This window comes from Larimichthys crocea, chromosome XXIII, assembly GCF_000972845.2.
Source record: "Larimichthys crocea isolate SSNF chromosome XXIII, L_crocea_2.0, whole genome shotgun sequence".
NCBI classification, from domain to species: domain Eukaryota; kingdom Metazoa; phylum Chordata; class Actinopteri; family Sciaenidae; genus Larimichthys; species Larimichthys crocea.
In genome coordinates this window covers 4,958,309-4,973,997 of record NC_040033.1, presented here as the reverse complement: position 1 = coordinate 4,973,997, position 15,689 = coordinate 4,958,309, and the positions used below count along the sequence as shown (strand labels likewise).

General features: G+C 41.4%; 2 protein-coding genes across 2 annotated transcripts; both read left to right on the top strand.

Moving 5' to 3' along the window:
* Positions 1–756: 756 nt before the first annotated feature.
* Positions 757–3,238, top strand: LOC113744514 (ribonuclease inhibitor-like). Its single transcript, XM_027274411.1, has 6 exons — positions 757–963; positions 1,233–1,403; positions 1,818–1,991; positions 2,230–2,403; positions 2,789–2,958; positions 3,198–3,238. The coding sequence occupies exons 1-6, from the start codon at positions 851–853 to the stop codon at positions 3,236–3,238; spliced, it is 843 nt and encodes a 280-aa protein (XP_027130212.1). The 5' UTR covers positions 757–850.
* Positions 3,239–5,308: 2,070 nt separating this feature from the next.
* LOC113744447 (protein NLRC3-like) lies at positions 5,309–9,333 on the top strand. Its single transcript, XM_027274011.1, has 4 exons — positions 5,309–5,540; positions 6,492–6,611; positions 7,068–7,264; positions 7,535–9,333. The coding sequence occupies exons 1-4, from the start codon at positions 5,410–5,412 to the stop codon at positions 9,331–9,333; spliced, it is 2,247 nt and encodes a 748-aa protein (XP_027129812.1). The 5' UTR covers positions 5,309–5,409.
* Positions 9,334–15,689: the final 6,356 nt, after the last annotated feature.

Below are 15,689 nucleotides of genomic sequence, written 5' to 3'. Positions count from 1 at the left end.
GACCACAGACCCGAGAGGAGAGCTGCCCAAGACCCTGACTGACCTGTACTCACACTTCCTGCTGGTTCAGACAAAGAGGAAGAGAAGAAGTACAATAAAGGACATAAGAAGAGTCCACAGAAGCTGACAGAGGCTGACAGAGGAATTTCTTCTGAGCTGGGGGGCTGGCGTTTGAACAGCTGGAAAAGGAACATCATGTTCTACCAAGAGACCTGGAGCAGCAGTGTGGTCTGGATGTCACAGAGGCCTCGGGTGTGACCAGATTTGTACACAGATCTTCAAAAGCGGGACGAGTGTGATCTTCCAGAAAACAGTCTACAGCTTTGTTCATCTGAGCGTTCAGGAGTTTCTGGCTGCAGTCTACCTGTTCCACTGTTACACCAACAGGAACACAAAGGTACTGGAAGACTTCCTGGGAAAGGACGACAGGGACTCAAAACCAAAGTCTTTCCTAGAGAAGATTTCCAAGCGTTTTGGAAACACTGATAGCCATCACCCATCTCTGGATGTGTTCCTGAGGAAAGTCATGGAGAAATCCCATCAAAGTGAAAATGGTCACCTGGACCTGTTTGTTCGCTTCCTTCATGGCCTCTCTCTGGAGTCCAACCAGAGACTGTTAGGAGGCCTGCTGGGTCAGACAGACAACAGTCCAGAAATCATCCAGAGAGCCATCAACAACCTGAAGGAGATGAACAGTGATGATATCTCTCCTGACAGAAGCATCAACATCTTCCACTGTCTGATGGAGATGAACGATCACTCAGTCCATCAGGAGATCCAAGAGTTCCTGAAGTCAGAGAACAGATCAGAGAAGAAACTCTCTGAGATCCACTGCTCAGCTCTGGCCTACATGCTGCAGATGTCAGAGGAGGTTCTGGATGAGCTGGACCTGAAGAAGTACAACACATCAGACCAGGGACGACTGAGACTGATTCCAGCTGTGAGGAACTGCAGAAAGGCTGTGTAAGTCCAGATGTGATTCACATTATAAAACATTTTCATCAGTCTTAACCCAATTCATTCACCAATTTGAATCACTCAATTAAAATGCAATAGACAAGTTTCAACCCATAGAGGGAGTTAACTATGCATATTTATACAATAATGTGTCTTTCAAATACTGTGACCCAAACTGTCAAGGTTTGGGTATGAATGAGGATTTACTTACACCTTAAAATAATAATACACTAGATGTATTTATACTCAAAGTTTTATTTTCTCTGTCATTACAGGCTTTCTCTCAATTTGATCTCAGCAGCTTACGTTGAGGTTGTGGCCTCAGCTCTGAAGTTCAACTCTTTTCTGAGAGAGCTGGACCTGCATATTAAAAACCTGAAAGATTCAGGGATGAAGGTTTTGTGTGCCGGACTGGAGAGTCCTTACTGTAGACTGGAGACTCTGAGGTCAGTTCATGTTTTTGGTCCTGTACCATATATTTTGTATCTACCAAATAGCAGTTAGAGTTTTTTTTTCCGTTAATTTTCTTCAGGCAATCCAAATAGAGTTTTTAGCTACTTTATGAAAGAGTCAACAGAATCCTAAGCCTCTTAAATGTGCATGTTATGCATAGAAAGTTTTAAAAAAATTCATATTGGCCACTTTGGATTTCTATAGAAAAGTCTTACTCTTTGTAGTTTTCATGATATGACACATGATTATCACTGTTATTCACTGTTATGAATTGGAGGAAACATGGAAATGAAAGTTAGAAACGTAACATGTCTAAATTCATAATTATGGAATAAATGTTTAAAACCTGAACACATCTGATTGGATTATAAATTGATTTTCATCTCCATCATTTATTCTTTATTCAGATTGAGTTGGTGCAGTTTGTCAAAGATCAGCTGTGCTTCTCTGGCCTCAGCTCTGAAGTCCAACCCCTCCCATCTGAGAAAGCTCGACCTGAACTACAACAAGCTGCAGGATTCAGGAGTGAAGCTGCTATGTGATTTTCTGAAGAGTCCACACTGTAGACTGGAGACTCTGAGGTCAGACACCATTTTTAACTTCTGTGCTGTGGCAGAGCAATGTTGAGCTAGAAATTTAAAACCTGAATATAACAAGAACAATCTACACTGAATAATTCACTCTTAAACTCTTCATCTTTATCTTACATTCCTCTAAATGATGTTCTATTTTCAAAATTTCTGCATTTTAAACTTTCTTCAATAAATTCACACAAGCACATTTTCTTCTAAAGTCTTACTACATTTATTCTTTTTTCAGATTGAGTTGGTGCAGTTTGTCAGAGATCAGCTGTGCTTCTCTGGCCTCAGCTCTGAAGTCCAACCCCTCCCATCTGACAGAACTGGAGCTGAGTCACAACAACCTGCAGGATTCAGGGGTGAAGCTGCTGTGTGATTTTCTGGAGAGTCCACACTGTAAACTGGAGACTCTAAGGTCAGACAATTTTTTATGTTTTTGTTTTTTACTTCTGTGCTGGGATTAATATGATGTGAAAGTTGTGTAGACACTAAACTGCAGACATCAGGCTGATATTATACTGCACTGATCTTAATCTTAAAGCTAAAATGCTTTCTCGTGTTTCCTTATTTATTGAAGGACAATGAATAATAAAATCAACTTCAAACAATATAATTTGTACTCTTTATAAGAACTGATTCAAAGCTGTGCAGTTAAAAATTGTTTGCCCTCCTGCTCCAATGAACAATCCAAAGGGCATACCATACAGATCACGCAACATTATCAGACATCATATTATCATAATTATCACAATAACAACAACAAAGAAAACACTAAGTTCCATTATTTATTCCTTATTCAGATTGTCAAGCTGCAGTTTGTCAGAGATCAGCTGTGCTTCTCTGGCCTCAGCTCTGAAGTCCAACCCCTCCCACCTGAGAGAGCTGGGCCTGAGTGGAAACAAGTTGCAGCTTTCAGATGTGAAGCTGCTGTCTGATCTTGTGGAGAGTCCACACTACAGTCTGAAGACTCTGAGGTCAGAAGCTCGTTGTGATCATGTGTTTGATTTGATGTGAAGACGACTGTTGTTGTTGTGTTCATGTCTACAGGAAATAAAGCTGATTACAGCTGACAGCATCACAAGATGTACAGAGACAGTGATCCCCATTCATCAAACTGTCAGACCATCAATTCTGATCTTTGTATTTGTCCTTATTGTCTCTGTAAACACTGATTCATGACTTCTGTTGTCTGTCTTCTTCTCTCATCAGCTGGAGGTATTGAGAAAGGTAAAGGTGGTCGTGTCAAGTGAGGATCAGCTGAGTCCGGATGAGCCAGAGAGGTTGAAGCAGCAGCATCAGCTCTGACTGGGCCATGTTACTGGGAGGTGGACTGGAGAGGAGAGCTTCATCCAGCAGAGACTGACAGAGGAATCACAACAAGTGGAGATGACTCTGCAGTCTGTCTTTCTATTATTATATATGATCACATCCTATAGGAGACTGCATTATTAAACAATAGTAATAGTAGAAATCTGTTTGTCAACCTTAATGAGACTGGTCTAAAACCAAATAAGCCTCCTTGTTCCTGACTTGAAATGTTTATTTTCAAGTCAACTGTGCATTAAGCAAAAATAAACAATGTTATGATTCCATGTGATGATTGATGCAGTCAACTGTTTATTAAGGAAATATCAGTTTATTTTACTTTCTTGGGCCTAGAGGGAAACAGCTAACAAATCATAGACATCTGATATTTGACACTAAGCCTTTACTAGATACTCCATATTCATCGGGTTTTATAGAATTTGCATTAGCATTAAAGTTCTATGTTTTATACTATGTTTTTTGTACTTCCTGCACTGGAGGCGGCACTTAAATTTCGTTATGCATTGCACAATGACAATAAAGATATTCTAATGAACCTGACTCATCTCAACCTCTCAGTTCCTTCAGATCTCCCTCCTTTCCTCCTTTCGTTCCTTTCTGTGTTTGCCATTCCTCTTCCAAATGCTACTGAAGCTTCTCATCTCACCTCATCTTCCCTTCATTCTCTCCAGGCCGTGACTTATCCTCATTTCTCCTGTTTTTTTCCACCTCATCGTGCACCTTCAACCCTCCATCTCTCATCCCTCCTGCAGTACATCATCTTGGTTCACCTTCAGCCTCAACCTGCAATAAACCTGTCTAAACATATATCCATATTGGTAGGCTAGGGTCCTTGTTAGTGAACGGCACAATCTCCTTTGAAAATATTTGCCTTTATCTTGAAATGTGCCTCCCTCTAGTGGTCCTAAAGTGACACTCACCCATCTGATTTATACATGTGGGGATGAATGTAGTGCATTATGTCCTGTAGCTGAGCCAAATACTGGCCTCTCAGGTAGCACTGCTCTCTCAAACTCCTAGAAGAAGATTCAAATTAGTATGGACACAAACATTTATATAATAAGCTACATATTAAATTACAGATCAGCTACATATGCAGCTCAACATTGCTTGGCCACAGTCAATCGACTAAACCACAGAAGAAGAAAATAGACATTAGCATTCAGATACTCAGTGTGGATCAGTATAATATCAGCCTGCTGTCTGCAGTTTAGTGTCACCACTACTACTACTACTACTACTACTACTACTACTACTACTACTACTACTACTACTACTACTACTACTACCTCAGCACAGAAGTAAAAATAAATGGTCTCACCTTAGAGACTCCAGTCTGCAGTGTGGACTCTTCAGAAAATCACACAGCAGCTTCACATAATTATTATCATTTTACATAAATGTGTATTGTTACGGCCATAGGCCTTAAGCATAACAATATTTGAAAACACAAAGATATGTTATCAGATATTTTTCTCATTAAATTATTTTAATCAAATAGTAAGTTGTATTGGTGTAGATATCTCTTTATAAGTTAAACAAATGTGTGATTGTATTTGATTCCCTGACACTGACCTGTTCAAACTGGTCAGACAATGCAGGCTGTTGACATACGTAAACGGGTATTGTGAGCAGGGTGAAACCTGATATCTGCTGATAGCTGATTTCTTTTACTTTCACTTGTCACAGGTTGTATTTTTCCAGAGTTCAGACAAGCTGGTCCAAAACGGTTTACTTGATTGCAGGTAAGACTTCTGTCTTTTAACTTGTACTGGGAGTATCAAATATTAGGCCTGATACTGTACATTTATTTTGTAATTCTAATGTGTTACTTTTCCTCACCTCTCTCCACCAGTCTGCCATGCCCTTAGGCTGTATACCTGAGTGTTCTGTTCTCAGCCAGCCCTTCCTTTTGCCCCCCTGAGTAACATGACTCCCTCCGTTTATGTGTGTGTGTGTGTGTGTATATGTGTGTGTGTGTGTGTGTGTGTGTCTTGATTGTGCCTCTTGAACAAACGTGTTTTTCTTCTTTCTTCTGTTCTGAGCTCAAAGTCAGTGTTACAGTTTCACCTCTCAGACTGACTGAAGACAGAAGATGATTGACTGTGAGGAGGAAGAGGAGGACAGAGCAGAGTCTCCAGTATCCAGCTGTCTGTCTCTGAAGAGTGACTGGTCCAAAGGTATCCCTCCAAACTTCAGTAATGAACCTGGACCCTCTGACACAAAGTAAGAGACTGTTTTTACTGTACTCATTTTCCGACACCTCTGCTTATGCCGTGATTTTTGTTCATTTATGTATTCAGTTTTCTACCAAAACCTAGTTAACTTAAACCTTTTGTCACACAAATCACAGAAATCATTCATGCTGTCTTAATCTTATCTGTGACCGCTGTCAGATCTGATCTAAGAGGACAAATACAGACTGTTAAACCTTATCAGGAGCAGTCATTTGTGTATGTAGAGCTTCCGTAATAGCTTTGTCTGCAAATGATTTATCAAGGATTCACGTGATTGGGTATATTATATATATATTATGGACCGGTCACTATGGAGAGTGACCGGTCCAAAGATTATCCGATGAACTTCAGTAAAGAACCTGCAGTCTCAGAAACAAAGACACTGTTATATTCTCTCATTTTCAGTCACCTCTTTAAGCGGTCACGAACACTTTGCCTGGTGGACTTATTCCCGACTTTGCCCTCACTCTTTGTTTTCTGCCGGCTTATTGTCATGTACTGTGTATGCACCCTGGGTGTGGCCAGAAAGTTTCCACCTCAAGAGCAGCGCAGCTTTGTGCTCTTGTAACAAATGTACTGTAAAGTAATTTATAAGATTTACCTTAAAATTACCATGTGAAATTGTTTTTAGCATTTATGGGCATAAACGTTATATATTAAGCTACATATACATTGAATGCAATTTCAGAAAGCAAAAAAAATACAGTGCAAATAATATTATTCTCTACAGACATGACAATAAAGGTTAATTTGTCATTAATGGCAGCAGTTGATTTGTTAAGACTACTGTAAAAAGTCCTCATCTTCCTTTTAGTATCCATGACAGCTGTCATCTGATCTAAGAAGACTTAACTTAAACTGTCTAGTTATCAACAGAAGCAGTCAGTTTGTGTATTTAAGATCTTCCAAGATGGCTTTGTCTGCTTCTTGGTGTTTGCAGAGTTCAGTACATCAGACAGTCAGCAGAGTCTCCAGTATCCAGCTGTCTGTCTATGAAGAGTTACTGGTCCAAAGGTATCCCTCCAAACTTCAGTGAAGAACCTGGACCCCCTGACACAAAGTAAGAGACTGTTTTTACTGTAAACTGACCCATGTTTAGTCATCCGTGGATACCGTGATTTCTGTTGATTTAGCATTTCTATATTTATCTATCAAAATGTATTTGCAAAGTTAAATTTAACTATTTATTGTGAGAACTCACTTGTGTCATCTCCCTCTTAGTATCTGCCACAGCTAGAAAAGCTGATTTAGGAAGTTCCTCAGCCTTCATTGTTATGACTTCACTCATGATTCCACACCCCTCTCCATTGACACACAAAATCTGAAAACTTAAAATCCAGGCCCAGGTTCGGCTCCATATACACTGGTAAGGTTTTACTTAAGTCCTTTCACAGTGACCAACTGGGGAGAGTGTCTGCTGCATGGCATTATTGGAGCCTGTCTGGGTTGGGGTTGCTGTGATCGAATCTTCAACAGCAGTCAAAATCACTTTAGTTATAAAGAAATGTCTTCACAGAGAGAGTCATGTTCCTGTGGAGGAGAAGCTATCCTGCTGTTCTTTGTGTCAGGACTTCATGAAGGATCCGGTCTTTTACAACTGTAAACAGTTCATCACCTCTGCTTCATCAGGAGACTCCTCCTGTCCCCAGTGTGGAGAAAGATCCAGAACAAGACCTGGACTGCAGACAGACAGCCAGACCAGCACTGTACAAGGTAAGTACTTAGAAAATTGCAATCTTTTACAGCTTAGATGTAGAATGGCTCAGGCTCATTCTCCTGAGCTAAAAATGGCACATTGATGTGTCAAATGGAAGCCATAAGAAGTTAATATAGCGTGCAAAAATAAGTTAAAGCAGAAGCTGTTCAGACATGCTGATGAGGCTCAGCCTGTTGCCTCAACTGTCAGTCAAAAACACTATTTCTGATGTTAAATAATCAGCACATTTACAATTTCTTTGTTTTGTCTCACTTTTTCTTCTTTAGTGAGTGCTGGTCTGCAGGAGGTTTTAGATAAATATAAGGTCATTCAGAAAATCAGATGTGAACGTGTGACTGAAGGAAGTGATGAAACAGGAAGTGGAACCCTCCTCAACAGGATCTACACTGAGCTCTACATCACAGAGGGACAGAGTGAAGAGGTTCATACCCAACATGAGGTGAGGCAGCTTGAGACAGCTTCCAAGAAGAAGGAGACCCTCCATGACACTCCCATCAAATGCCACGACATCTTTAAAGCCTTACCTGACCAACAGAGACACATCAGAGTCGCTCTGACCAACGGCGTCGCTGGCGTTGGAAAAACCTTCTCAGTGCTGAAGTTCACTCTGGACTGGGCAGAGGGCTCGGAGAACCAAGATGTCAGTCTGGTGGTTCTGCTCTCGTTCAGGGAGCTGAACTTGATCAAAGATGAGCGGTTCAGTCTTCTCACGCTGCTCCATGTTTTCCATCCAACATTACAGAAGGTCACAGCAGAGAAGCTCGCTGTCTGTAAACTTCTGTTCATCTTTGACGGCCTGGATGAAAGCAGACTTTCACTGGATTTCAACAACAAAGAGCTCGTGTCTGATGTCACACAGGAGTCATCAGTCAGCGTGCTGTTGACAAGCCTCATCAAGGGGAATCTGCTTCCCTCGGCTCTCATCTGGATAACTTCCAGACCTGCAGCAGCCAATCAGATCCCTCCTTCATGTGTTGACAGGGTAACAGAAGTACGAGGCTTCACTGACGCTCAGAAGGAGGAGTACTTCAGGAGGAGAGTCAGTGATGAAGATCTGTCCAGCAGAATCATCTCACACATCAAGACCTCCAGGAGCCTCCACATCATGTGTCTGATCCCAGTCTTCTGCTGGATCACTGCTACAGTTCTGGACCACATGTTGACCACAGACCAGAGAGGAGAGCTGCCCAAGACCCTGACTGACCTGTACTCACACTTCCTGCTGGTTCAGACAAAGAGGAAGAAGAAGAAGTACGATGAAGGACATGAGACGAGTCCACAGGAGCTGACGGAGGCTGACAGGGAAGTTCTTCTGAAGCTGGGGAGGCTGGCGTTTGAACAGCTGGAGAAAGGAAACATCATGTTCTACCAAGAAGACCTGGAGCAGTGTGGTCTGGATGTCACAGAGGCCTCGGTGTACTCAGGAGTTTGTACAGAGATCTTCAAAAGAGAGAGTGTGATCTTCCAGAAAACAGTCTACAGCTTTGTTCATCTGAGCGTTCAGGAGTTTCTGGCTGCAGTCTACATGTTCCACTGTTACACCAACAAGAACACAAAGGTCCTGAAGGACTTCCTGGGAAAAAAATACATTGAGTCAACCCTGGATGTCTTCCTTATGGGAGTAATGATGAAATCTCTCAAAAGTAAAAATGGTCACCTGGACCTGTTTGTTCGCTTCCTTCATGGCCTCTCTCTGGAGTCCAACCAGAGACTGTTAGGAGGCCTGCTGGGTCAGACAGACAACAGTCCAGAAATCATCCAGAGAGTCATCAACAACCTGAAGGAGATGAACAGTGATAAAATCTCTCCTGACAGAAGCATTAACATCTTCCACTGTCTTGTTGAGATGAACGACCACTCACTATATCAGGAGATCCAAGAGTTCCTGAAGTCAGAGAACAGAACAGAGAAGGAACTCTCTGAGATCCACTGCTCAGCTCTGGCCTACATGCTGCAGATGTCAGAGGAGGTTCTGGATGAGCTGGACCTGAAGAAGTACAACACAACAGACCAGGGACGACTGAGACTGATTCCAGCTGTGAGGAACTGCAGAAAGGCTGTGTAAGTTCAGATGTAATTCACATTATAAAACATTGTGAAGCTGGAGCCATCAGTATTAGCAAAATGCACTCAAGCATTTATTCTGTGTTAATCAGTGTTGGGCAGAAATGTCACCAGAAGTAGCAAAGTTAATAGTTGAACTACTCTTCTCAGTAGCATGGTAGTGATGTTGCAGTTCAGTCAACTGGTTTTCATCTCAAAGTCATTTTGAGGGTTTACTTACAACTCAAAATGCTAATGAAGTGATGTATTTTAATTTGTAATTATACTTTTATAATTTCATTTTCTCTGTCATTACAGGCTTTCTGGCCGTTGGATCTCAGCAGCTTACTGTGAAGTTGTGGCCTCAGCTCTGAAGTCCAACTCTTCTCTGAAAGAGCTGGACTTGTGTATTCAAAAGGAATACTGCAGGACTCAGGAGTAAAGCTTTTGTGTGCCGGACTGGAGAGTCCACACTGTACACTGGAGATTCTAAGGTCAGTTTGTGTATTTTGTTCCTGCACAATGTGTACTATATGAATAACAAACGTTTTAAATTTCTTTGTCTGAGCACAAATCTCAAGTGCTCTTTTGCTATTCAAAAAAATGGATTGACATAATTTATTCTTTATTCAGGTTGTGGCGCTGCAGTTTGTCTGGGAACAGCTGTGCTTCTCTGGCCTCAGCTCTGAAGTGCAACCCCTCCCATCTGAGAGAGCTGGACCTGAGTGTAAACAAGCTGCAGGATTCAGGAGTGAAGCTGCTATGTGATTTTCTGGAGAGTCCACACTGCAGACTGAAGACTCTGAGGTCAGACACCATTTTTTTTTTTTACTTTTGTGCTGAGATTGAACGTGAGATATGATGTGAAGGTTGTAGCGACACTAAACTGCAGACATCATGCTGATATTATACTGATCCACACTGAGTATCTTAATGATAAAGTCTATTTTCTTCTGTGGTTTAGTTCAACGACTGTGGCCGAGCCGAGTTGAGCTGCACATTTAAAACTGAATATAACAAGAAAAATCTACACTGGATAATTCACTCTGAACTTCTTAAACTCTTCATTTTCAACTTATATGCCTCATCAATTACATTAATAATTAAAAAAAAAAAAAAAAAAAAAAAAAAAATCATCCCAACATTTGACATCTTTGCGTCAAATCTTTTTGATGGGGATTTATTTGTGTTTTGCGGCACAACATGAGTTTTTACAGATGGATTCACTGGTGGGGGTAGCAGATGTCTTTCTTCAGGTATTAACATGTTATTAATATCAATGATAGTTCTTGTATTGTTAAGTATTGAACCTGCATCCTTTTGGTTCAGGTGTTTGGAGTTTCCATTTTTTAAACTTCTATTTTCTAAACCTTCTTCAGCTCTGAACTGATTTTTAAACTGAATGAAAAATAATATCAAGCAGGAAGATTGTCTCTAAAGTTACATCATTTATCCTTTATTCAGATTGAGAAGCTGCAATTTGTCAGAGATCAGCTGTGCTTCTCTGGCCTCAGCTCTGAAGTCCAACCCCTCCCATCTGACAGAGCTGGAGCTGAATGGAAACAACCTGCAGGATTCAGGAGTGAAGCTGCTGTGTGATTTTCTGAAGAGTCCACTCTGTAGACTGAAGACTCTGAGGTCAGTTCCCTGATTCCCTGTTACGATTTTAGATCATATGTTTAAAGCAACACTACTTAGAAATTGGTATTTTTGCAAATTAGTTTAAAGTATCAATATCTTATGTCTGAGATCAGCAGCATGTTATTAATCTGTGTTGACATGCATAGTTGTATGACTGTTGTTCTGATGTTTGGATGATGTCTGTAGAAGGCTGACATTATGATGATTCACAATAACACAATGTCAGAGTCACTCTACTCATTTTAGAGAAAAGCTCATTGATTAGGACATAGTAATGTTGAGCTGCACATTTAAAACCTGAACACATCTGATTGGATTATAAATGAATCAACATTTATTTATTTTTTTCAGATTGTGGAGCTGCAGTTTGTCAGAGATCAGCTGCGCTTCTCTGGCCTCAGCTCTGAAGTCCAACCCCTCCCATCTGAGAGATCTGGAGCTGAAAGGAAACAAGCTGCAGGATTCAGGAGTGAAGCTGCTATGTGATTTTCTGGAGAGTCCACACTGCAGTCTGGAGACTCTGGGGTCAGACTCCATTTTTTACTTTTGTGCTGAGATTAATATGATGTGAAAGACTCTAAACTGCAGACATATGGTTGATATAATATCGATCCACATTGAGTAGAGCTGACCACTTAAAACCAGAACTTAAGAAAAATCTACACTGGATAATTTACTGTGAACCTCTTAAAAATGAATAAATTCAATACATAATCTATTTAAAGTAACCTACTTTCCAACCCCTTTTCAGGTCTGAACAGATTAGTAAACATTAAATGATTTCAAGCAGGAACATTGTCTTCTAATGTTTAATTTATAAATGTATTCTTTATTCAGATTGAGTTGCTGCAGTTTGTCAGAGATCAGCTGTGCTTCTCTGGCCTCAGCTCTGAAGTCCAACCCCTCCCACCTGAGAGAGCTGGACCTGAATGGAAACAAGCTGCAGGATTCGGATGTGAAGCCACTGACTGATCTTGTGGAGAGTCCACAGTGCAGACTGGAGACTCTGAGGTCAGTAGAGGGTTGGAGTCCGTCCATGCTGGTTTCAGCAAGAATCAGATTTGATCTTTGTATTTGTCCTCTCATTGTCTCTGTAAACACTGATTTATGACTTCTGTTGTCTTCTTCTCTCATCAGTTGGAAGTCATTTGAGTGGAAGTGATGAGAAAGCGGTTTGTGTTGAGAGGATAAGATGATTGAAACACCTGTACCACCTGGAACCAGAACCTGCACATGAGACCAGATTTAGTTTGTGGTTATTTCTGCATTTCTTTGTGTTGCACCTCCAGAAAGATCGATGGTTCTGGGATATATTAGTGTTTCTTACTTGTTGCCTTTTCTCCTGTAGGTACAGTATGTTCACATTTCACATGAATCTATCATTATATTCTGGGATAGATTTCCTCATTTGCAGAAAACTGTGTTGCACCACTGGTGAACTGAATACAAGACTGTAATAAAAGTGGTAGCACGTGGATTTGTGTCGACAGTTAAATCTGGTACAATAAATCTCTTTTGCTCTACGAGATTTATGTTTTTTGTGTATCGTCTCTGACAAATTAAATGTAATAAATACAATCTGGCCCAGATAAAATGAGCTCTCGTGCATGAAATTGGTATTAAAATGTTTCAACACCATCATCCCGGGTCAGCTACAGGTCAAGTTCTCCTGGCTGAATGTGCCTGAATCTGAGGAAACTTGTCTCAGACTCTAAGATCATCAGCATCAGATCCCTTGCATCCTTTCTCCTCTGCTCTTCCTCTTGTACACCAACAGCTGCACCTCCATCAGCCTGCTCAAAACCTCCCTGCAATGAAAACAGTTCCTCCTTGTCACACTTGCATCTGGCCTCATCATCAAGACCCTGGACCCCCACGGACCAACCACCCTCTAACTCCCCTTTTACAAAAGCTTATAACTCTCCACCTTAACTCACACAGTAAGGACAAGAAAGGCTGTTTGTAACCAGCAGAGGGAGATGCTGTTTCACATTTAGAAACCCGAACAACTTGTCACATGGGATTCTTTTCTGTCCCATCACTGTTTATAAAGTGCAGATACAGCTTACATTCAAAACAGCTCAGTCCTTTCCTATTTTGCCTATTAAGTCTTTCACATTCAATCTTCTCCGTACGACATTTTAATTTAAGATGAGATGCTCACATAGCTGCCTGCACAAACTTAGAAAATATAAATATAGCTACTACTTTGTCATATATTTAAAAATCATGCCATCAAAATGTGACCATGTTACTGTAAATTGAAGGCCAGGATGTCTCCCCTCTACTTGCCTATTCAGATCCTGGTGTCAGTAACTTCTACTCTTCAGCTCTGACCTTTCTCACAAAAACTCTTCTTTCATACACTCTCCCTCTTTTTCTGAACGTGTTCCTGTCTTTTTCTTTAATTAGCATCCACTCGTGGCCTCCTCTGAACCCTTCCACCCTTTCCTTTCTTTCAAGTACCCTCATTTGTTCTCCCTCTACACTTGGACTCTTCTTCTCTCATCCCTCCCTCCCCTCCTCGTCTTCATCACATAATGAACCTGACTCATCAATCTCAACCTCTCAGTTCCTCCAGATCTCTCTCCCCCCCCCCCCCCCCTTTCTTTCCTTTCTGTGTTTGCCATTCCTCTTCCAAATGCTACTGAAGCTTTTCACCTCACCTCATCTTCCCTTCATTCTCTCCAGGCTGTGACTCATCCTCATATCTCCTGCGTTATTTTTTTCCCCCTCATCGTGCATCTGTGTTAACACTGGGAAGAAATTTATTAGCACATGTGCAGGACGTGGGAATAGCTGATATTGTGCAGATCACCCAGATGAGTCATCTCACAGCCATGTGAACAGAAGTAGTCCAGTGACATTTACAGATGGTTAGAGATTTAAGACCATTAGTTAATGCATTATTTAAAATGTAATCTGTTGTGTACATTGCTGAAATCTGGTGTCATATAATAATATATTATTTTGTTCAAATACAGGAACCACTGGGGCTCTTATCCCGAGTGATGACAGCTCCCCCACTCAGAGTCTCAACTCCCTCCTGGTTCCCTCCCATCTTCCCGCCACCAGCAGACAAAAAGTTAATCGCCAAACTTCTCCAGCCATCTATGAGCCCAGTTTCCTTTACGTCTTCATCCCTCCCTTATCCCTACGCAACATCTTGGTTCACCTTCATCCGTAATGTACTATGAATCTGTCTGAATCTATATCCATATGCAATACCTTGATCTTTGAATGTGGCTCCCTCCAGTGGCCCTAAAGTAACTCTCTCATCTGATCTACAGTGTTGACGGTGCTCCCATCTGCTCCTTAGATATGAGGATGGATGTAGTGCATCTTAAATTACTGCGCGCTGGAACTGACTCTAAACTGTCCATAGGTGCGAGTATGTTTGAGGTTAGTCACACGTTGTCTCCGGCAAGTTAAAAACTGTTGACGCAGCTTTTGTAGTCACTCTCAGGCCACAATCAACAACCTGATCTGAACCTGAACTCTATGCGAAGGAGATGTGTTGCCCCCCCCAGACTCCACCAATGAAACAGAACTGCACGTTTCAGAGCTGCCTTTTATTGTGGCCAGCCTAAGGCACACCTGTGCAATAATCATGCTGTCTAATCAGCATCTTGATATGCCACACCTGTGAGGTGGGATGGATTATCTCGACAAAGGAGAAGCGCTCGCTATCACACATTTGTGAACAATATTTGAGAGAAATGGTTATTTTGTGTACATAGAAAATATTTTAGATCTTTGAGAAAAATGAGCAAACACAAAAGTGTTGCATTTGTATTTTTGTTCAGTGTATTTGAGCATATTTCCTGACCTGCTGAGGTATCAGCTATCAGACAACAAGCTGCTGGATTTAGACGTGAAGCGGTAAAGAAAACATCAGCTCACACAACGACTCTCACTCTGTCACCATCATCCCTTTATGACGTATTCGTCCTTATCCTCTCTTCTATTCTGCTGTGACGTCTCGTTCACCGTGACTTAAAAAGTTTCCGTTCACAGCTCTCTTCAACCTCTCCGCTCCATTTGGAAGCGTTTCGATGTAATAGCGTCGCCCGCAGACAGCCAGTGTATTCATCGTAACTGTTAAGCGTTCACAAAGCATTGAATGCCACCCAAGAAAATACAGACCCCCCCTCTACCCCATCCTCCTTCTCTACAAAGAAAACTCTTCGCCTGGTTTCATTTAAGCTGCCAGCTCCAGTCGAGCTTTTCCACTTTCAACAGACCCTCCATAATCACACTCAAGAGTGCGGTAATGGACCGTTTTCTAGCTGAAAGAGTCATTTCGGTTAATGCTGAAGGAGAATTGTAACATTTTATACAAAATAAATAAATAGATACCAGAATATAGATGATAGAGACCCACACCCAGTTCCTGAAAGCTTTTGAATGTGCTGTTGTAAACATTAGTGTTGGATAGGTACGTCAAACTTTACATATCAAACAGCACACACAGAGATCTAGGTGGACAGCATGAACCTGCTGTTCCCCACAGGACCTAAACAATCTAGAAATGTTCTTGTTAAACAATTCGAATCAGGATAAAAAACCAGCAGAGTCAGCAAAATAAGAAGAACACAGATTGAGTAGAGCATTATTTAAATAAAGACTTGTGGGAAGACATGGCAGGCAGAGTATAATTTGAATCAGTGTCCTCTGAATGACGCAGCACAGCCAGCCGTGACTTCCAACACGAGCTTTCTCTCCCCGCTCGTTCCC